Below are 23,391 nucleotides of genomic sequence, written 5' to 3' on the forward strand. Positions count from 1 at the left end.
TGGAGAAAAACACTTCGGATCCAACCCCATGAGCAGAATTCCCAAGCCTTGACTCCAGTGTGGGGGTGCGTAAGCTACATACGCTGGGGGACACACAGCCTACGACTTCTGGGGTCTCCCAGTTTGGTGGAATGGCCTGGTCACAGCCTCCCCGGAACTCTCAGGAGGGTGAGGAGCACGGAGGTCTCAGCAGCGTACCACAGGGGAGAGGTGGTCTCGCCCAGCGAGTCATGTAACAAAGCTGGGAGGTGCCCCCTGCACGCGTCCTGCATGCCCGATGAAGGCAGTCACGCTGGACCCACCTGGGATGGAAGAGCGTGTTTGCGATCTCCTTTAAAGACTCTCTTCATCAAGATCGTTGAATGTGAACAGGACAGCAGGGGCTGGGGCAGAGGCTGGACTGCCTGTTAGAGAATCTAGGCTGGTCTGTCTGTATCTCTCCCCACAGAACCCTCAGCATGAAGACCCTCCTGCTGCTGGCAGTGATCATGGCCATCGGTAAGACTTGAACCTGACCTCTGGCCACAAGAGGCACAGCCCAGGGAGGGAGGCACCCTCCTCCCCCAGCTTCCCTTCCCACCGCATCTGGCCCTCTCTCAGAAGTGGGGGCAAGGGGTGGCAGGGAGAGGCAGAGGAAGGAGCTCGTAGGGTCCCAGGCCCCATCATCAGCTGCTGTCCTTCCAGGCCTGCTGCAGGTCCATGGAGGTTTGGCAGATTTCCAGAAAATGATCAAGTTCACGACAGGAAAGGAACCTGCGATCAGTTATGGCTTCTATGGTTGTCACTGTGGTGCGGGTCACAGAGGAACCCCCAAGGATGCAACAGATTGGTGAGGCCACCCCCAGCCCTCCCTGCCCTCTGCCCACTTGTGGCCCCAATGTGGGTGGGAGCTAAAGCCTCCTGCTTTAGTCCCATCAGCATAGAACCCAGGAAGTCCCGGCCTAAAAAGCAGCCAGCTTGTTGGAAACTCTGCTGTAAACTATTCCAATGTCCCAGAGCCAAGGGGCTGAGACCACAGGGCACTGGGCTCCCTGGAGCTTCTGGGAGTCAGCCCCAATAGCTCAGTCTTGTCACAGGTGTTGCAGGGTACATGACTGTTGCTATGAAAACCTACGGAAACGCGGATGCCGCACCAGCTCCCAGAGCTACAACTTTATTTTCCAACGGGGCCAAATCGTTTGTGGTAAGAAAAGAGACCTACAACACTACCCAGCCTCTCCTGTTTATCTTACTGAGTGTCCGCTGGGCCAGGCACTGCGCTGGGCATCCAAGCTAGAAAAAAGGGACCATGTCCCTACCGCAAGGAGTTCCTGGTGGACTGAGAAGAAAAGAAAATCAAAATCTAACATGATAGTCTCAGATGGGAAGTAAGAAAAAGGTCAGGGCTCTGAACACAGCCTGAGAGTCATGGAAGCCTGGAAGCTTCCTGAAAGTGGTGATCTCCAAGCTGAGTCTTCAAGGCTGAGAGGGGTCGGAGGAAGGAACATTGGGAGCATCCCTACAAGAGGATACATCAGGGACAAGGGGCTAGAGGGAACTGCAACAATTCTGTGCTGCTAAAAGAAAAGGTGAGGATGAGACAGGGTGGTGAGTGATGATGCTGGAGAGACAGGAAGGGGCTAGGTCAAGTCTCCAGGCCATATTGTATTTAGATTATGTCCTAAAGAATTAGGGAGCTCTTAACGAAAGGAGTAGTATAATCATACTTGCATCTCACACTTACTCTGTCTGAGGGTAGATGCTGACAGATGAAACTGGCGGGGTGCGGGGAGGGGAGGGTGGGGGGGGGGGGCATTGTCATGATGCAAAGGAGAGACAGCAAGCTCTTGAGCTTTAGCAATGGTGGGTCAGGATGCAAGGGGTGGAGAGTGCCATCGAGATGCATTTGAGATCGGATTGGTAGAGCTTCGTGGTGGACTGGTTATGGTGCCTGGGAGCTGCTGCGTTGGTTATACCATTTTGTGGATGGTTCTACCAAGGAGGGCCTGGTAGGAGAGGGCAGGAGGCATTCCATTTGGAGCGTGTTGAGTTTGGAAGCTTCCAGAACATCCAGGGAGATAGGCAGAAGGCAGCTGGATGAAGGAACTGGCAGCTCCAGGGAGAGTCTGGACACAGATGCAGGAGGCGGCCGCAGAGAGAGGAGAGTTGGAGGTACCCACTCATTTGGTGTTTAAAGGCCCAGAAAGGAGACAAAGGAGGGACAGTCAGAGAAGGAAGGGAGGAGACAAGAAGGCTGAGGAGTGGGCCAGGAGGAGAGGATTAACAGCAGCCGATTTCACAGAGGGGTCCTCCAGGATGAGGGCTGACCGAGTTACTTCGGTTTAGAGGCAGAAAGACCACTGAGGACCTCAGTGGGAGTTGCTCCCATGGATCTGTAGGGCAAAGCCAGATTAGAGCGGATTGGAAGGTGGGTGGGAAGTGAAGAGAGGTCGTGAGTGTAGACAAAGTTCTGGAGCAAGTTTGGCTTTGGAGGGGAGGAGAGAGATGGGTGGTGGCTTGAAGGAATTGCCTAGTGCCCCAGACCTACTGACCCATGAGTGAGATTTTGAAAAACCACGGACTATTCCTCAACAGCCTGAGGTCTCTAAGATCAGAAATCATGTCTTCCCATCATGACCTTCCACAGGGCTCTGTGGCTTTAGCAGGCTCTGGGTGTCAAGCAACAAGATGCCCACCTAACAGAGGCTCAGAGAGTGAGGAAGTCTGACTCGCCTGTAACAGAGTCTGGGAGAGGGCAGTGCCAGGGCGGGGGCAGCTTCTCAGCTATGTTGCCAGGGATCCAGTCCTTTCCCAACCTTCTGCTCTGCCACACTGGCTGTGTGATTCCAAGGCACTTCTCTAGGGCTTCACTCTACAGAAGAGGCTTTCCTTTTGCACATCTTTCTTTTTGAGAGAGGAAATTCATCCTTCCTAGAAGTGTCCAGCAGACTTTCCCTTGTGGCTCATTGGTCAGGGCAAGAGCACATGCTCCCTGGACACTCATAACTACAGAGGAAACAGGGATGACCATGACTGGCTTTCACCCATCAAGACCCATTCCCAGACCTCAGGAGCCAGGGGCTATGCACCTGAACACATCTGCTGGGGAGAAGAAAGAGACAGTGTCTAACAGCAAGGCTTTTCACAGCATCCCAGTGCATGACTGTTGGTGTCCCATGAGACGGGGTGTGGGCTTCCTGAGGGCAGGAGTTCTGTCTCCCCATCAGTCAGAAATATCTGGACATCGGTGCTTGTCTCAAACTAGAAACTGGGAAAACAGGGGCTGTGTCTTCTCCCCTAGAATTCACACAAGAATCCATAGAATTTTAACATACCCCCATCCTGCATTTATTTTATTGTGATTTCAGGCGATCAGGACTACTGTAAGCGTCGGCTGTGTCAATGTGATAAAAGAGCTGCCGATTGTTTAGATAAAAACCTGAAGACCTACAATAAAAATCTCCAATACTACAACAACCTTCTGTGCTTTGGGAGTACCCCCAAGTGCTGAAAAGCCTTCATCCTGGAAGCCCTGCCAACCAATGCCGAGTTTCCTTCTCTAGCACCTCACTTCCTACCCTAGCCACGTTCACCAGCAAATGACAGAAAAACCCCTCTCCCACCCTAGAGACCAGCCAGGAGCCCTTCTCCTCCCCAGACTGAAGCTTTCTATCCAGAATGAGAAGCTCAAAGTTCTGGCATGATGCTGGCTCCTTCCCCCTGCTTCCTTGGGCAGCCAGAGACTTTTTCCCAACTCCTACTCTTGAATCAAGTCCAACGTCATGTTTAACCACAGCAGCTACATTCCTGGTTGGCTCTTCTGAATAAAGCAATTCATTTGGCAAACTGTGTGTGTGTGCGGGGGGGAGGGGGGGTGATCACAGGCACTTCTAGTGTAAGAATAAACTAGTACAAGAGAGTAGAGTATACGGGGTTAGAAATACAGACTTTGTACCAGACAGGCTGAGTCAAATCCCCAGCACCACCACTTCCCTAAGCCTTAACACCCTAATCTAAATAGAGATCACTTTGGTCCCAAGTTCATGGGCTTGAGGGAAAAACAAAGCGATAATGGGTGTAAAGTACCAGCTCTAGCTTGTCTCCATCTGTCCTTATTATTACAAGTAAAACCCAGCCTTCCACCTCTCCCACCCTGGATAAGAGCAGCTCCTGCTGGCCTGTTGGGAAAGAACAGAAGCGTTGTTCCTGGTGTCTGGGGGCCTATAGTCCAAGCCTCCTGTGAGATACGTTCTTCTCCTATGTTGCTGGCCCAGAGATGGGTCAGTGTAACGCTGGCCACCAGTGGGACTCTCAGGGCACTTGCTCCCTTGCCCAGGGCTGGCTTCCTGGGCTTGTGACCCAGGCAGAGTCCCAGTGGGCACTGCACCTAGTCTACGGCTCTGTCCCAGCCATCACAAAATTGTTAATGATGTAGAATCCAGCATTTTACTCTGTACGGGGACCCTCAAATTATGTAGCTGGTCCTGCCCTCACCTGGATGCTAGTCCCCTCTTGTCATCCAAGGCTCCTCTGAGATATTCCCACCTGGGCCCAGACACATCTAATTCTTTAATAATCATCATCGGAGTTGCTGGCTGTGGGTCCCACAAAGGCACCGGGCTTATGGGGCATGGATAGGAGCTGAACTTTAGCAAGTTCTGCATTCACCCAGAGAGACTGCCTTCTGTAATTCATCTTCTAAGAGTGGGACCCTTTTTGTAATTCTGCAGAAAAAGGCTACCCTTGCTAGTTGTAGCCCTGATGCTGTTTACTCTCACTCATAATAAGAGACTGGCAAATGAAGTCTCCACTGAGACACCATTTTTATTTATTCAGTTCAGTTCAGTCACTCAGTCGTGTCTGACTCTTTGAGACCCCATTGACTGCAGCACACCAGGCCTCCCTGTCCATCACCAACTCCCAGAGCTTCCTCAAACTGATGTCCATCAAATCGGTGATGCCATCCAACCATCTCATCCTCTGTCATCCCCTTCTACTTCTGTCTTCAATCTTTGCCAGCATCAGGGTCTTTTCCAATGAGTCAGTTCTTCGCATCAGATGGCCAAAGTATTGGAGTTTCAGCTTCAGCATCTGTCCTTCCAATTAATATTCAGGACTGATCTCCTTTAGGATGGACTGGTTGAATCTCCTTGTTGTCCAAGGGACGCTCAAGAGTCTTCTCCAACACAACAGTTCAAAAGCATCAATTCTTCAGTGCTCAGCTTTCTTTATGGTCCAACTCTCACATCCATACATGACTACTGGAAAAACCATAGCTTTGACTAGACAGACCTTTGTTAGCAAAGTAAAGTGAAAGTGAAGTCTCTCAGTCATATCCAACTCTTTGCAATCTCATGGACTATAGCCCACCAGGCTCCTCCATCCATGGGAATTTCCAGACAAGAGTACTGGGGTGGGTTGGCATTTCCTTCTCCAGGGGATCTTCCTGACCCAGGGATCGAACCCAGGTCTCCCACATTGTTGGTGGACGCTTTACAGTCTGAGCCACCAGGGAAGTCTGGCAAAGTAATGTCTCTGCTTTTTAATATGCTGTCTAGGTTGGTCATAGTTTTTCTTCTAAGGAGGAAGCATATTTTAATTTCATGGCTGCAGACACCAAATGCAGTGATTTTGGAGCCCAGAAAAATAAAGTCTCTCCCTGTTTCCATTGTTTCCCCAACTATTTGCCATGCAGATGGGACCTGATGCCATGATCTTAGTTTTCTCAATGATGAGTTTTAAGCCAACATTTTCACTCTCCTCTTTCACTTTCATCAAGAGGCTCTTTAGTTCCTTGCTTTCTACCATAAGGGTGGTGTCATCTGCATATTGGAGGTTATTGATATTTCTCCTGGCAATTTGATTCCAGCTTGTGCTTGCTTCATCCAGCCTGGCATTTCCCATGATGTACTCTGCATATAAGTTAAATAAGCATGGTGACAATATACAGCCTTAATGTACTCCTTTCCCTATTTGGAACCAGTCTGTTGTTCCATGTCATTTTAACTGTTGCTTCTTGACCTGCATACAGATTTCTCAGGAGGCAGGTCAGGTGGTCTGGTACTCCCATCTCTTTCAGAATTTTCCAGTTTCTTGTGATCCACACAGTCAAAGGCTTCGGCATAGTCAATAAAGCAGAAGTAGATGTTTTTCTGGAACTCTCTTAATTTTTCAATGATCCAGAATGTTGGCAATTTGATCTCTGGTTCCTCTGCTTTTTCTCAATCCAGCTTGAACATCTGGAATTTCACAGTTAATGTACTGTTGAAGCCTGGCTTGGAGAATTTTGAGCATTACTTTGCTAGCATGCAAGATGAGTGCAATCGTGCAGTAGTTTGAGCATTCTTTGGCATTGCCTTTCTTTGGGATTGGAATGAAAATTGACCTTTTCCAGTCCTGTGGCCACTGCTGAGTTTTCCAAGCTTGCTGGCATATTGAGTGCAGCACTTTCACAGCATCATCTTTCAGGATTTGAGATAGCTCAACTGGAATTCCATCACCTCCACTAGCTTTGTTCATAGTGATGCTTCCTAAGGCCCTCTTGACATCACATTTCAGGATGTCTGGCTCTAGGTGAGTGATCACACCATCGTGGTTATCTGGATTGTGAAGATCTTTTTTATATAGTTCTTCTGTGTGTTCTTGCCACCTCTTCTTAATATCTTCTGCTTCTGTTAGGTCCATTCCATTTCTGCTCTTTATCGAGTCCATCTTTGCATGAAATGTTCCCTTGGTATCTCTAATTTTCTTGAAGAGATCCCTAGTCTTTCCCATTCTATTGTTTTCCTCTATTTCTTTGCATTGATCACTGAGGAAAGCTTTCTTATCTCTCCTTGCTGTTCTTTGGAACTCTGCATTCAAATGGATCATTCCTTTTATCCTTTGCCTTTAGTTTCTCTTCTTTTCTCAGCCATTTGTAAGGCCTCCTCAGACAACCATTTTGCCTTTTTGCATTTCTTTTTCTTGCGGATGGTCTTAATCCCTGCCTCCTGTACAATGTCATGAACCTCTGTCCATAGTTCATCAGGCACTCTATCAGACCTAATCCTTTAAATCTATTTCTCACTTCTACTATATGACTGTAAGGGACTTGATTAAGATCATACCTGAATGGTTTAGTGGTTTTCCCCCACTTTCTTCAATTTCAGTCTGAATTTGGCAAAAAGGAATTCATGATCTGAGCCACAGTCTGCTCCCGGTCTTGTTTTTGCTGACTGTATAGAGCTTCTCCATCTTTGGCTGCAAAGAATATAATCAATCTGATTTCAGTATTGACCATCTGGTGATGTCCATGTGTAGAGTCTTCCCTTGTGTTGTTGGAAGAGGCTGTTTCTATGACCAGTGCATTCTCTTGGCAAAACCCTATTAGCCTTTGCCCTGCTTCATTCTGTATTCCAAGACCAAATTTGCTTGTTACTCCATGTAGCTCTTGACTTTCTACTTTTGTATTCCAGTCCCCTATAATGAAAAGGACATTTTTTTTTTTTTTGGTGTTAGTTCTAGAAGTTCTTATAGGTCTTCATAGAACCATTCTACTTCAGCATCTTCAGCATTCCTGGTCAGGGCACAGGCTTAGATTTCTGTGATATTGAATGGTTTCCCTTGGAAATGAACAGAGATCATTCTGTCATTTTTTAGATTGCATCCAAGTACTGCATTTCAGACTTGTGTTGACTATAATGGCCATTCCATTTCTTCTAAGGCATTCTTGCCCACAGTAGTAGATATAATGGTCATCTGAATTAATCACCCATTCCAGTTCATTTTAGTTCGTTGATTCCTAAAGTGTCGATGTTCACTCTTGCCATCTCCTGTTTGACCACTTCCAATTTTCCTTGATTCATGGACCTAACATTCCAGGTTCCTATGAAACATTGCTCTTTACAGCATCAGACTTTACTTCCATCACCAGTCACATCCACAATTAGGTGCTGTTTTTGCTTTGGCTCTGTCTGTTTATTCTTTCTGGAGTTATTTCTCCACTGATCTCCCGTAACATATTGGGCACCTACCGACCTGGGGAGTTCATCTTTCAGTGTCCTATCTTTTTGCCTTTTCAACTGTTCATGGGGCTCTCAAGGCAAGAATACTGAAGTGGTTTGCCATTCCCTTCTCCAGTGGGCCACATTTTGTCAGAACTCTCCACCATGACCCATCTGTCTTTTGTGGCATGGGTCATAGTTTCATTGAGTTAGACAAGGCTGTGGTCCATGTGATCAGTTTGGTTAGTTTTCTGTGACTGTGGTTTTCAGTCTGTCTGCCCTCTGATGGAGAAAGATAAGAGGCTCAAGGAAGCTTCCTGATGGCAGAGACTGAGGGGGAAATAGGGTCTTGTTCTGATGGTTGGGGCCATGCTCAGTAAATCTTTAATCCAATTTTCTGTTGATGGGCAGGGCTGTATTCCCTCCCTGTTGTTTGACCTGAGACTAAACTACAGTGGAGATAATGAAGATAATGGTGACCTCCTTCAAATGGTCCCAAGCATGCACTGCTGCACTCAGTGACCCCAACCCTGCAGCAGGCCACTGCCAACCCACGCCTCAACCAGAGACTCCTGGACACTCACAAGCAAGTCTGGGTCAGTCTCTTATGGGTCAGTCACTGCTCCTTTCTTCTGGGTCCTGGCACACAGAAGCTTTTATTTGTGCCCTCCAAGAGTCTGTTCCCCCAGGCCTGTGTAAGTTCTGGCGGCTCTATGGTGGGGTTAACGGCAACCTCCTCCAAGATGGCTTACGCCATTCCCAGGTCTACTTTTATTTACTAGAATGGATAAAAATCCAAAAGTATGACAATGCTCTATTGCCAAGGCTGTGTGGGGAATCAGCCCTCTCATGGATGGCTGGTGGGAGAGCGCAATGCCCACAGAGACTAAATTGCCAATATCTATCAAAATTAGATATGTAGTTGTTCTCTGGCTCAGCAAAGAACTTCTGGAAATATACCTTATGAAGGTTCACAAGCACATGCACAGTAATTTGTGAGCAACTTTCATCATTTCTACATTGTTCTTAATTGGGTTGGAAATATCCCCAAGTGTCCATGTAGATAGGAAGAGTTAGATAAACAAGGGTACAACTTCAAGTGGAATACAATATACCTGTTTAATGAGGGACATTTCCTCTGTTACAATACAGAAAATCTCCAGGATATGGTGGCAAGCAAAAAGAGCAGAGTGGGGGAATATAAATGGTGTGCTACATTTATGTAGGAAACACAAAACTATGTGTTTGCTAATATTGACATAAACATTTAAAGAAAAGACCAGAAGTTAATTTCAATGCTTGCCTGTAAAGAGCAGCACTGTCAGAGAGGGAAATGTGGTGGGCACAGAGGGGAGAGACCTCTCAATATATAATTTTTCATACTGTTTTGTTTTTTAGCAGTATGAATGTATTTCCCATTTAAAAATTAGCATCATCAAACACATACAAACATTTCTCTCCCTAAGACAAACACCAATTATTAGAGACAATATAGCCTAATCCAGGGATTGGAAAACAGCCTGACCAAATCTCTCTACTGCCTGTTTTTGTACAGCTTGCAAGCAAAGAATGGTTTTTACATTTTTAAATGGTTGAAAAAACATCAAAAGAAGAATAATGTTTGTGATACATTAAAATGATATAAAATTTATATTTTAGTGGCAATAAATGTCTCATTTGGTTTCATTTTTTCCAAAATCCATTTCATATGGCTGCTTAGATGTTACAACAGCATAGTTGAAGAGCTGCAACAGAGAATGTGTGGCCTTCTGCAGGAAAAGCCTGCCAATCCTTAGTCAAATCTGATGCTTCCCAAACTATCTTTGGTGAAAGACCAGACCTTTTGGTCTTTGATCTGCTCAGATTACTACTTTCACAAAATAAAACACTTACAAAATATAAACCCAAATGTTCTACTATTTGACTCAAATTAATATGAAATTCCTCTGTCAAATTGCCAAGACCAGATAGTTTCACAGGTGAATCTTACCAAACATTTATAGAAGAGTTAGTACTTATCCTTCTTAAACTATTCCAAAAAATTGAAGAGGAAGGTATACTTCTTTTTTTTAAATTTTATTTTATTTTTAAACTTTACAATATTGTATTAGTTTTGCCAAATATCAAAATGAATCCGCCACAGGTATACATGTGTTCCCCATCCTGAACCCTCCTCCCTCCTCCCTCCCCATACCATCCCTCTGGGTCGTCCCAGTGCACCAGCCCCAATCATCCAGTATCGTGCATTGAACCTGGACTGGTGATTCGTTTCATACATGATATTATACATGTTTCAATGCCATTCTCCCAAATCTTCCCACCCTCTCCCTCTCCCACAGAGTCCATAAGACTGTTCTATACATCAGTGTCTCTTTTGCTGTCTCGTACACAGAGTTATTGTTACCATCTTTCTAAATTCCATATATATGCATTAGTATACTGTATTGGTGTTTTTCTTTCTGGCTTACTTCACTCTGTATAATAGGCTCCAGTTTCATCCACCTCATTAGAACTGATTCAAATGTATTCTTTTTAATGGCTGAGTAATACTCCATTGTGTATATGTACCACTCCTTTCTTATCCATTCATCTGCTGATGGACATCTAGGTTGCTTCCATGTCCTGGCTATTATAAACTGTGCTGCGATGAACATTGGGGTACATGTGTCTCTTTCCCTTCTGGTTTCCTCAGTGTGTATGCCCAGCAGTGTGATTGCTGGATCATAAGGCAGTTCTATTTCCAGATTCTTAAGGAATCTCCACACTGTTCTCCATAGTGGCTGTACTAGTTTGCATTCCCACCAACAGTGTAAGAGGGTTCCCTTTTTTCCACACCCTCTCCAGGATTTATTGCTTGTAGACTTTTGGATCACAGCCATCTGACTGGCGTGAAATGGTACCTCATAGTGGTTTTGATTTGCATTTCTCTGATAATGAGTGATGTTGAGCATCTTTTCATGTGTTTGTTAGCCATCTGTATGTCTTCTTTGGAGAAATGTCTATTTAACATACCTCAACATAATAAAAGCTATATATGACAAACCCACAGCAAACATTATCCTCAATGGTGAAAAATTGAAAGCATTTTCTCTAAAGTCAGGAACAAGACAAGGGTGCCCACTTTCACCATTACTATTCAACATAGTTTTGGAAGTTCTGGCCACAGCAATCAGAGCAGAAAAAGAAATAAAAGGAATCCAAATTGGAAAAGAAGAAGTAAAACTCTCACTGTTTGCAGATGACATGATCCTCTACATAGAAAACCCTAAAGTCTCCACCAGAAAATTACTAGAACTAATCAATGATTATAGTAAAGTTGCAGGATAAAAAATCAACACACAGAAATCCCTTGCATTCCTATACACTAATAATTAGAAAACAGAAAGAGAAATTAAGGAAACAATTCCATTCACCATTGCAACGGAAAGAATAAAATACTTAGGAATATATCTACGTAAAGAAACTAAAGACCTATATATAGAAAACTATAAAACACTGGTGAAAGAAATCAAAGAGGACACTAATAGATGGAGAAATATACCTTGTTCATGGATTGGAAGAATCAATATAGTGAAAATGAGTATACTCCCCAAAGCAATTTATAGATTCAATGCAATCCCTATCAAGCTACCAAAGGTATTCTTCACAGAGCTAGAACAAATAATTTCACAATTTGTATGGAAATACAAAAAACCTCAAATAGCCAAAGCTATCTTGAGAAAGAAGAATGGAACTGGAGGAATCAACCTACCTGACTTCAGGCTCTACTACAAAGCCACAGTCATCAAGACAGTATGGTACTGGCACAAAAACAGAAATATAGATCAATGGAACAAAATAGAAAGCCCAGAGATAAATCCACACACATATGGACACCTTATCTTTGACAAAGGAGGCAAGAATATACAATGGATTAAAGACAATTTCTTTAACAAGTGGTGCTGGGAAAACTGGTCAACCACTTGTAAAAGAATGAAACTAGAACACTTTCTAACACCATACACAAAAATAAACTCAAAATGGATTAAAGATCTAAACGTAAGACCAGAAACTATAAAACTCCTAGAGGAGAACATAGGCAAAACACTCTCCGACATACGTCACAGCAGGATCCTCTATGACCCACCTCCCAGAATATTGGAAATAAAAGCAAAACTAAACAAACGGGACCTAATTAAACTTAAAAGCTTCTGCACAACAAAGGAAACTATTAGCAAGGTGAAAAGGCAGCCTTCAGAATGGGAGAAAATAATAGCAAATGAAGCAACTGACAAACAACTAATCTCAAAAATATACAAGCAACTCCTACAGCTCAACTCCAGAAAAATAAATGACCCAATCAAAAAATGGGCCAAAGGTATACTTCTAAACACATTCTATGAGACCAGCAGCATCTCCCTGATACCAAAACCCAACAATGATATAACAAAAAGAGAAAATTACAGGCAAATATCACTGATGAACATAGATGCAAAAATCCTGAACAAAATATTTGCAAGCTGAATTCAATAAAACATTTAAAAGATTATACACAATGATCAAGTGGAATTTATCACAGGGATGCAAGGATAGTTCAATATTTGAAATTCAAAGGAGGTGATATACCATATTAACAATTGAAGAATAAAAATCATATGATCATTTTAATAGATGCATTAAAACCTATTGACAAAAGTCAACATTGATGATTTAAAAAAAAACTCTCCACAAAGTGGGCATAGAGGGAACATACCTCACCATATTGATGCTTTTGACTGTGAACAATTGATGCTTTTGAACTGTGGTGTTGGAGAAGACTCTTGACAGTCCATTGGGCTGCAAGGAGATCTAACCAGTCCATCCTAAAGGAAATCAGTCCTGAATATTCATTGGAAGGACTGATGCTGAAACTGAAGCTCCTATTCTTTGGCCACCTGATGCAAAGAAGTGACTCACTAGAAAAGACCCTGATGCTGGGAAAGATTGAAGGCAGGAGGAGAAGGGGACGATAGAGGATGATGAAAGATTGTTGCTGAGCTATGAAAGACGCTGGGATTCTTGGCCTCCGGAGGAGAGGAATTCAATCTGGGGCCAATAAGGCTTGATCACTCAGAGCTTTTGTGTGATAAAGTCTTATTAAAATATAAAAGAGATAGAGAAAGCTCCTGACATCTACACCAGAAAGGGGCAGAAAGAGTGTCCTGCTAGGCTTTAGCAGGAAGTTATATACCTACTAGCAGGCTGCTAATTAGAGAAAGGAAATGCCTCAAAACTCAGAGTGGCACCAGGCCCCTCACCTACAACATGCATTTTGAGATAACATTGGAACTAGGTGAGTCATCCCAGGCCATAAAACGATTGACATGAATCTTGAAGAAAGGCAGGTTTCTTAGCAAATGCATAGTCTCACTAACATAGCTTAAGGGAACATTTGCAAGAGTGAAACATACTGGTTTGTTGAGTAAAACATACTGGCTTGTTGAGTAAAACATACTGGCTTGTCAAGTCAGTTCTCAGTCTTAGGTGCAGCCAACCTGAAGAAAGACAGAATCTAAGGTAGATACATAGCTCACTAACAGAGCTTAAGAAAAGCATTTCATAAGAAAAGCCTTTTGCTTAGCGCAAAGTTTGAGAAAATTAAGCTCAGGAGGAACCACGTGTCGTCATGGCAACCCAGAATTTTAAAAGAAACTTCCTCTTAATTTTGTATAGAGAATGGAAAAAAATCTGGCACTTTCAGCCTATTTTCTCCATTTGGGGGCTCCTAGCCTTCCTGCCTGGAGAAGGCAATGGCACCCCACTCCAGTGCTCTTGCCTGGAAAATCCCATGGATGGAGGAGCCTGGTAGGCTGCAGTCCATGGGGTCACTGAGGGTCAGACACAACTGAGCGACTTCCCTTTCACTTTTCACTTTCATGCATTGGAGAAGGAAATGGCAACCCACTGCAGTGTTCTTGCCTGGAGAATCCCAGGGACAGGGGAGCCTGGTGGGCTGCCGTCTATGGGGTCGCACAGAGTCAGACACAACTGAAGCGACTTAGCAACAGCATAGCAAAGCAAGCCTTCCTGCCTGTTACCTTCTCAATGAGATGGTTGGATGGCAACACCGACCTGATGGACATGAGTTTGAGCAAGCTCCGGGAGTTGGTGATGGACAGGGAAGCCTGGTGTACTGCAGTCCATGGGGTCACAAAGAGTCGCACACGACTGAGTGACTGAACTTAACTGAACCTCAACATAATAATGGCCAAACCTACAGGGCTTCGCTGGTGGCTCAGTGGAAAAGAATCTGCTTGTTGATGCAGGAGATGCAAGTTCAATCCCTGGGTTGGGAAGATTCCCCTGGAGAAGAAAATGGCAACTCACTCCAGTATTCTTGTCTGGGAAATCTCATGGACAGAGGAGACTGGCAGGCTACAGTCCATAGGGTCTCAAACAAGTCGGGCAGGACTTAGCAACTAAACAACAAGAACAATGACAAACCTATAGCTAACATCATACTCAACAGTGAAAAGCTGAAAGTATTTCCTCTTAGATCAAGAATAGAACAAGGATGCTTACTCTCACTACTTTTGTTCAAAACAGTATTGGAAGTTCTAGCCACAGCAATCAGATAAGAAAAAGAAACAAAAGGAATTCAAACTGGAAAGGAAAAAGTAAACTGTTATTGTTTGCACATGGCATGATACTATATGTAGAAAACCCTTAGGATCCCACAAAAAGAAACATCAAAACTAAGAAATGAATTCAGTGATGATGCAAGATACAAATTAATGTGCAGAAATATGTTGCATTTCTATACACTAACAATGAACTATCAGAAAGAGAAATTATGAAAACCAATCCCATTTACAATTGCATCAAAAGAATAAAATACTTAGGAATAAATCTAACCAATGAGGTAAAAGACCTGTAGTCATAAAACTATAAGATAGTGATGAAAGAAATTGAAGATGACACAAAAAAAGGGGAAAATATATGGTGCCCACTGGATTGGAAGAATTAATATTACTAAAATGACCACACTACTCAAGGCAACACAGAGAATCAATTCAATTCCTATCAGAACACCAATAGAATTTTTTGCAAAACTAGAACAAATAATTTTAAAATTTATGAAAAACACAAAGACTTTGAACGGTCAAAACAATCTTGAGAAAAAAGAACAAAGCTAGAGAAATCAGGTTCATTCATTTCAAACTATACTACAGTTACAGAAGGTAAACACCGTATGTTCCCAAAATGTATGATACGGCACAAACACAGACTCATGTATCAGAGAGCCTAGGAGTGAACTTCCGCTTATATGGGCAATTAATCCACAGTGGAGATGACAAGAACATATAATGGGGAAAAAAACTCTTCAGTAAATGGTGCTGGGAAAACTGGACGGTTGTGTGCAGAATAATCAAACTGGACTACTCTCTGATACCATATACAAAAATAAACTTAAAATGAATTAAAGACTTAAATGTAAGCCCTGAAACCATACAACTCCTAGAAAGAAACATAGGCTGTATGCTCTTTGACACCAGTCTTAGCAACTTCTTTGGATCTGTCTCCTCGGGGGAGGCAAACAAAAGCAAAAATAAATAAATATCAGACTGAAAAGCTCTTGCACTGCAAAGGAAACTATCAACAAGATGAAAAGGCAGCCAACTGAATGGGAGAAGATGTTTGCAAATGACGTACCTGATAGGGAGTTAATATCTGAAATATACAAAGAACCCATAAGACTCAACGTCATAGAAAACAACCTGATTTAAACACGGGCAGATAACATGAATAGACATTTTTCCAAAGAAAACATACAGACAGCCCACATCACTACTCATCACAAAAATGCAAAGCAAAACCACAGTGAGATATCAGTTTACATCTGCAGAATGACTGTTATCAGACAGACAGCAAATAACAGGCGTTGGTGAGGATGCAGTGAAAAGGGAACACTTCCACATGCTGATGGGCATGCACATTGGTGCAGCTACTATGGAAAATAGTACGCAGGTTCTTCAAAATATTAAAAATAGAGCTACCATACAATCCAGCAATTTCACTTCTGGGTATTTTTCTGAAGAAAACAAAATGACTAATTTGAAAAGATATTTCCATCCCTATGTTTATTGCAGCAGTGCTTACAATAGCCAAGAGACGGAAGCAACCAAAGTACCCATCAAGAGTTGAATGGATAAAAAGGATACAGTTTACTCGTACAATGGAATATTATTTGGCCTTAAGAAAGAATCTTCCTATTTCCGACAACATCGATGAACCTAGAGGGTATTATGCTAAGTGAAATAAGTTCCACAGAGAAAAACAAATACCATGTGATTTCACTTGAAAGTGGAACCTTAAAACAAGTGAACAAACAGAAACCGAAGCAGACTTATACACAAAGATTGCCAGAGGGCAGGAGTGTGTTTCAATAGGAGATGAGTGAAATAGAACAGGGGCTAAGAGGTGCAAACTAACTTGCATTTACAAAATAAATGTCGTTCAGATGAAATACACAGCATGGAGAATGCAATCAGTAATATTGCAATAACTGTGGGGACAGATGTGAGTAGATGGTGCTCATCTAGTCATATACAGTGACATCAAGTCAGCAGGTGGTGCCCCTAGAGCTGACACAGTGTACTACAATTAAGAAAAAGAATTTCCCTTTTCGTCTTTGATGGTCTTAATTTTCACTGCAATATGTCTGTTTATCAGTTCTCCCTTATCTTTCCTGTATGCATTCTTAGGTCCTTTCACCTTTAAGTACAAGAATTTTATATTGTTTCTTTGAATATTTCCTTTCCTCCATTTTTCCTCTTTTCTTCTGAGACTTCTATTATCTGGATATTGACACATCTATCCTCCACATCTCTTGGATTTTATTTTCTATTTTCAATATTTTCTCTTTGCATTTCTTCCTAGGAGGATTTCTCAATCTATAATCCCTGTGTCAGGGATTTCCCTGACAGTTCAGTGGTTAAGACTTCACCGGGGTTCAGTCCCTGGCCAGGGAGCTAAGATCCCACATGCCTTGTGGCTAAAAACAAAACAAAACATAAAACAGAAACAATATTGTAACAAATTTAATAAACACTTTAAAAATTAGCAAATAAAAACCCCTGTGTCATTTTTCATCTGGTTCTCCCATTTCCACCACTATATTCTTCAAAACTAACATTTACACTTAGATTTTGTTTGAATGATTTCTTGTTCTTGACTTACAGTGTGACTATCTTCCCTTATCTACTTACGTATGTCTAACATGTTCATTTTAATTTTCTGCTCATGCATCCTGATAATTCTGCTCAGATGGTCTGCATTGTCAAGAATGTCTCCTTTTCTTTAGTGGGCATGGCTTGTGTGCCTCGAGGAGAATTTAGGGCAAGAGGAGGGGGTGAGTCCTAGTTTTGATGATTGCCATTTGCCACCACCCCAGAAGGTGCTCTGCTCAGGTGCTTTCCTCATTAAACACCTGGGAAAAAGCAGCCGTGACAGGAAGTCACGTACTGAGGTTGAAATCAACCATCCCTGGGGTTGGGGGATGCGGTGGAGGAGGGCGTAGTGAAAGATGAGATGAAAGAATGAATGCTCTCTGGTCGCTGAGCAGCCTGTATTGTTTTCAACAGTTTCGTACCCCAGCAGGGTTTTTGAACAGCCCTACTATCACCTCCCTGGGTTGGGAAGATTCCCTGGAGAAGGAAATGCAACCGACTCCAGTATTATTGCTTGGGAAATCCCATGGCCAGAGGAGCCTGGCGGGCTACAGTGCACGGGGCCACAAAGAGCTGGACTGAGCAGCTGAGCACACACGTACTATTCCCTCCAGAACAGGAGCGCCTCATCTCTGGCTTCTGGGGTAAAGAGGCAAAGGGAGAGGAAGAACTTAGGAACCTGCCCGGTCCTTGCCAGGACTAGGCGTCCCCTGCTCCAGGGCAGAGCTGGCCCGTTCCACACACCCACGCTGAGTAGCCGAGATCAGCTTCATGCCTCCTCGCAGGACCCTGCGTCAGTTCTGTGCTTCAAATCCACGTTTCTCCCTCAGATCTGTAGTTTTGCCAGACTGGTGTTGGCAAAGGAAGCCAGCAGCCTATGCCATCTTTCAATCTTGGCAGAAGAAAAGGGGAAATATACAGTGCACTCGCTTGTGTATAATTTAAAAGCACACACGCAGAGATACTAAATACTTTTCAAGGAACCATAGATCTAAAAAAGAAAAAGAAAATATATGAAGGATACTTGGTGGCCGAGATGGAAAAAGAAATGGGGGAAAGGAATCAAATAAAACAAAACTGGTGTTTTACAAATCAATGCGCTATGAGGAGAAACCATGGTCAATTATAAAAGCATTAATCCTTTGATCAGCAAAACAGCTTCTGGAAATCTCCCCTATAAACACACACACACACCTGCACACACACGGAGTGATGCCTGAGCAGCATGTAAGTGACAGAGTGAGAATTCGATCCCAGAGCTATCTTGATCCAAAGTCTGTTCTGTCCACTGTCCGTGATAATTTAATCTTTCCTGGGGCGTCGGTGTGAGTGCCTGCTGACACACAGCTCAGCTGGGCCCCTGGGTCCTAGTTTATATCATCTGACCAGCATAAATACCCATTTCTCAAGTATTGCTATCTCTTGGTTATATTAACAGAGATTGTACCTAATTCAAAACTCATTCTTCTTTTGATTCTGTCTTCAGTTTGGGGTTTTTTAAAATTTATTTATTTTAATTGGAGGCTAATTTACAATATTGTGGTGGTTTTTGCCATGCATTGACCTGAATCAGCCATGGGTGTACGTGTGTCCCCCATCCTGAACCCCCCTCCCACTTCCCTCCCCATCCCATCCCTCAGGGTCATCCCGGTGCACCAGCCCTGAGCACCCTGTCTCATGCATCAAACCTGGACTGGCGATCTATTTCACATATGATAATATACATGTCTCAATGCTATTCTCTCAGATCATCCCACCCTCACCTTCTCCCACAGAGTCCAAAAGTCTGTTCTTGACATCTGTCTTCAGTTTTAAGACGGAATTAAATGGGCACACGCTGCCGGATAGTAAGTAAAGTCAGGTTCATGCTGAGTGGCTGAAAAGTGACCATCTGAGACTTAAAATAGTCTATATATGATGTAACAGGCCATTAATTAGGTGAATGAGTGAGTGAATGGTAATAGAAACCTCACCTGGCCCACTGTTAGCTAGGGGCCTGGCCTGCATGCAGCAACCACAGAGGGTCCAGGACACAGGTGGGGCCGCAAGAATTCGGGGAGACACCTAAAAGGTGCCGACCACAGTCACCACCCTGGGCCACTCAGATCCACTTGAGCCCTTCCTCTATATCCAGCTTTCCCTCCACAGCATGCGGCCTCTGTTTTCCTGTGATAACAAGATGCCCCACTTCTACACTGAAAAGGAGGCACAAGGCCAGGGGTCAGAGTCCTTCAAATCCAAATCTCCTAAAACATTTTCATTAAGAAGGTTAGCGAAGGGCGTCCCTGGTGGTCCAGTGGTTAAGAATGCACTTGCCGATGCAGGGGTCATGGGTTCCATCACTCACCAGTCTGAGCAGATGCCACGTGCCGCAGAGCAGCTAAACTCGTGTGCCCCCAGCCACAGAAGCCCGAGTGCCCCAGACCCTGCGATCTGAAACAGGAGACGCCGCCACAGTGAGCAGCCAGCGCCCCGCAACCAGAGAGGAGCGCATGATCACTGCAGCTGACGACGGCCCCAGTGCAGCGACAAACACCCAAAGAAGCCAAAAATACAATCACATTTTCCAAAAGGTCGGTGAAATAGCCACTGCTGCAGTTACTTCTAAAATCGTAACTGATACCTGTCATGCCCTTCCCCCCACACCCATTTCAGATATTCCTCAGTCTCTTTGGCTTATTTTTGCTCGTGTGGCAAATGCCACCTTTACTCAAAAGGATAACCCTGAGCAAGCAACCCACTGATCCTAGAGGTGACTCAGGGCCACCTGGGCAAGGAAATCCAGAGTCACGGGCATTCAGATCATAATCCAGAAGGACGACCATAGGCTCTGGGCAGGCACTTGGCTTGGCTGCCAAGTCCTCATCCCAAAGAGGGGGGCTTGGTCTACACGGGTCTGATAATGGGACTGCTACCTGTCTTGGCTCATGAAACTCTGAGAATGCACTCAGAGAAAAGGATTTGTCTCAAAGAAGAGGCTCTTTCGGGAGAGGCTGAACATTTAGGGAAAAAATCAGCCCCTTTTCTGGTCACCTTCCCCAAAGCACATCTTTACTTTATTTCCATGTTTTTTTTTTTTTTTTGGCCAATGAAGTGGTGACTCTACTGGTCTCTGAAGACCTGGAAAATCAAATCTAGACTATCTGAGCTTCCCACATTTAGTTCAAGCCTAGCCCAGGAAACCTTTCAAGGGCAAAGCTTCCTTCCGTGATGAATTCCATTCCCTAAGGGAAAGAAGTCACATCAGCCGCACTACGTGGCCTGGAGGAGCTGAAAGAGCCAGCTGACCGGCAGAGGGACTTTCCCGCCTTGCAACTGGGTCACGGCCTGGAAGCAGTTTCCATTCGAATGAGGGCGTGATGAGAAGGAAGGTGCTCAGAAGCCAGGAAGCTGACAACACAGTGACAACGGCAGCAAAAGCAACGCGTCTCGGCAACTCCCACTCCCTGACTTTTACTCTGAGCCACATCCTCGGCCAAGCATTTTAACTGCATTTCCTCATTTAGTCCCCTTAGCAACATTATGAGGTAGATAATATTGTTATTTCCACTTTCCATCCACTTATTCAATAAGACATTTATTGAGCATTCAGTGTTCCAGGCATAAAACCAGGCACTAAGGATTTAACAAAAGCCAATCAGGCTATCATGGCAAGCAGAAGGGGAAAAACTGAAAACAGTGACATACTTTCTTTCCTTGGGCTCTAAAATCAATGCAGATCGTGACTGCAGCTACGAAATAAAAAAATGCTTGCTCCTTGGAAGAACAGCTATGACAAACCTAGACAGCGTATTAAAAAGCAGAAACGCCAGTAAAGGTGTATAGTCCAAGCTGTGGCTTTTCCAGTAGTCATGTGAGAGTCGGCCCATAAAGAAGGCTGAGCGCCAAAGAATTCATACTGTTGAATTGTGGTGAGGAAGACTGAGGGCAAGAGGAGAAGTGGCTGACAGAGGATGAGATGGTTGGATGGCATCACTGACTCAACGGATCCGAGTTTGAACAAACTCCAGGACACAGTGAAGGAGAGGGAGGCCTGGCGTGCTGCAGCTCATGGGGTCACAAAGAGTCAGACACAACTTTCGGCTGAATAACAATAACACAGGAGGGATCAAGACGGCAGAGGAGGAAAACCCTGAGTTCACCTCCCGCCATGAACACATCAAAACTACATCTGCACACAAAGAAACTCTTTCTGAGAACAGTCTGAAGACTAGCAGAATGGCTCTTCCACAATCAAGGTTATAAATACGGAATCACGCAGAGTCTTGTAGGAGGGGAGAAGATAATCTAGTCAGGACCTACACCTCTAATGAGCACCCCAGAACAGGACGGCGGTGTCAGAGGCTTGGGGACCCTCCCTAAGGACTGAGGCCCTCGAGCCCCGTATTAGGCACCCTAGCCCTGGGGTCTGGCCCTGGGAAGATGAACCCTCTTTAGGCTGGTCTGAAAATCAGTAGGGCTTACCCGAGGGTTACAAGAAGCTGAGACCCTGCTCTTAAAGATTGGGCACACAGATCTGCTTGTTCCCAGGCCCAGCACAGAGGCAGCAGGTTGGAAACTGTCAGTGCTCCGGCCAGCCTTCCAGGACCAGGCCAGCGCCCTCCCCAGCCCACACCAGCCTCCTACTCCAGCGCGACCTCTGCCAGCCCTGCACCCCATCCAGGCAATAACCACCATCACACACACCAGAGAGATGGAGAGCCAGCTCAGAAGTACAGCTCTAGTCCCCCAGGCTGGTGCCACCCCCGCCCTCTCAGCCAAGGCAAAGACTGCCATCACATGCCCAGGGAGAAGGGGTACAGCTCAGAACTGCTGCTCTAGCCCTGGGACCCTGCCCCCACCCCCCGTCCAGGCAAAGCAGAAATCTCCATCTTTCCAGGGAGAAGTTCATCTCCCTGGGGCTCCACCTCTAGACCCTCAGGGACCATTCAAACACACCCCCAACAGGGCAGGAGCTGTCTCTGAGCCTGAGAGAAGCTCCCACATCTCACACTCTGTTCCACTTCTAGTCTCTCCAGCACCAGCCCCACTTCCCACCAGGGTGCTGGCCACCAGTACCCCCCACGAGAAGACACTGCCCATGCTCTCTTGAGACCCCACCAAAGCCACCGGGCACACACAGACTGCAGATGGACTCTCCCACACCAGGACACTCCTTCAAGACTCAGGCAGTAAACTGGCCCTCCAAAATTCACAGACACAAGCGGAGCAATCATACAAAATAAGATGACAGAGGAACATGTTCAAAGTGAAAGAACAAGGTAACAAACCTAGAAAAAAAAGAAGCCCTAAAGAAATGGAGATAAGTAAACTGAGCAGGGGAGACTCTGCATGACTCTCAGAGACTCAGGGTGCCTTCTCAGGGGACTGAGCCACTGAACAGCAGCAAACGTGACTAAGCTACCACGTGACACTTGTCTTTCTCTGATTACTTCGATTAATACGATAATAGCTAGGTCCATCTAAGTTGCTGTGAATGGCCTTTCATTCAAGTGTGTGCCATTTTAAGCCACCAGTTCAGTTCAGTCACTCAGTCGTGTCTGACTCTTTGTGACCCAATGGACTGCAGCACACCAGGCTTCCCTGTCCATCACCAACTCCAGAGCTTACTCAAACTCATGTCCATCGAGTCAATGATGCCCTCTGACTATCTCATCCTCTGTCGTCCCATTCTCTTCCCACTTTCAATCTTTCCCAGCATCAGGGTCTTTTTCAATGAGTAGTTCTTCACGTCAGATAACCAAAGTATTGGGGTTTCAGCTTCAGCATCAGTCCTTCCAATCAATATTCAGGACTGATTTCCTTTAGGATGGACTGGTCGGATCTCCTTGCAGTCCAGGGGACCATCAAGAGTCTTCTCCAACACCCATCAATTCTTCGGCACTCAGCTTTCCTTATAGACCAACTTTCACATCCATACATGACTACTGGAAAAACCATAGCTTTGACTAGACAGACATTTCTTGGCAAAATAATGTCTCTGCTTTTTAATATGCTGTCTAGATTGGTCATAGCTTTTCTTCCAAGGAGCAAGCCTCTTTTAATTTCATGGCTGCAGTCACCATCTGCAGTGATCTTGGAGCCCAAGAAAATAAAGTCTGTCACTGTTTCCATTGTTTCTCCATTTATTTGCCATCAAGTGATGGGCTGGATGCCATGATCTTAGTTTTCTGAATGTTGAGTTTTAACCCAACTTTTTCACTCTCCTCTTTCACTTTCATCAAGAGGCTCTTTAGTTCTTC

At 44.6% G+C, this 23,391-nt stretch overlaps 1 protein-coding gene across 1 annotated transcript; it reads left to right on the forward strand.

The window, feature by feature from the left end:
- The first annotated feature begins 458 nt into the window (after positions 1–458).
- LOC109577185 (phospholipase A2, membrane associated-like) lies at positions 459–3,784 on the forward strand. Its single transcript, XM_019985987.2, has 4 exons — positions 459–498; positions 685–829; positions 1,077–1,183; positions 3,348–3,784. The coding sequence occupies exons 1-4, from the start codon at positions 459–461 to the stop codon at positions 3,488–3,490; spliced, it is 435 nt and encodes a 144-aa protein (XP_019841546.2). The 3' UTR covers positions 3,491–3,784.
- The last annotated feature ends 19,607 nt before the right edge of the window (positions 3,785–23,391 follow it).

Source organism: Bos indicus, chromosome 2 (genome assembly GCF_029378745.1).
Source record: "Bos indicus isolate NIAB-ARS_2022 breed Sahiwal x Tharparkar chromosome 2, NIAB-ARS_B.indTharparkar_mat_pri_1.0, whole genome shotgun sequence".
NCBI classification, from domain to species: domain Eukaryota; kingdom Metazoa; phylum Chordata; class Mammalia; order Artiodactyla; family Bovidae; genus Bos; species Bos indicus.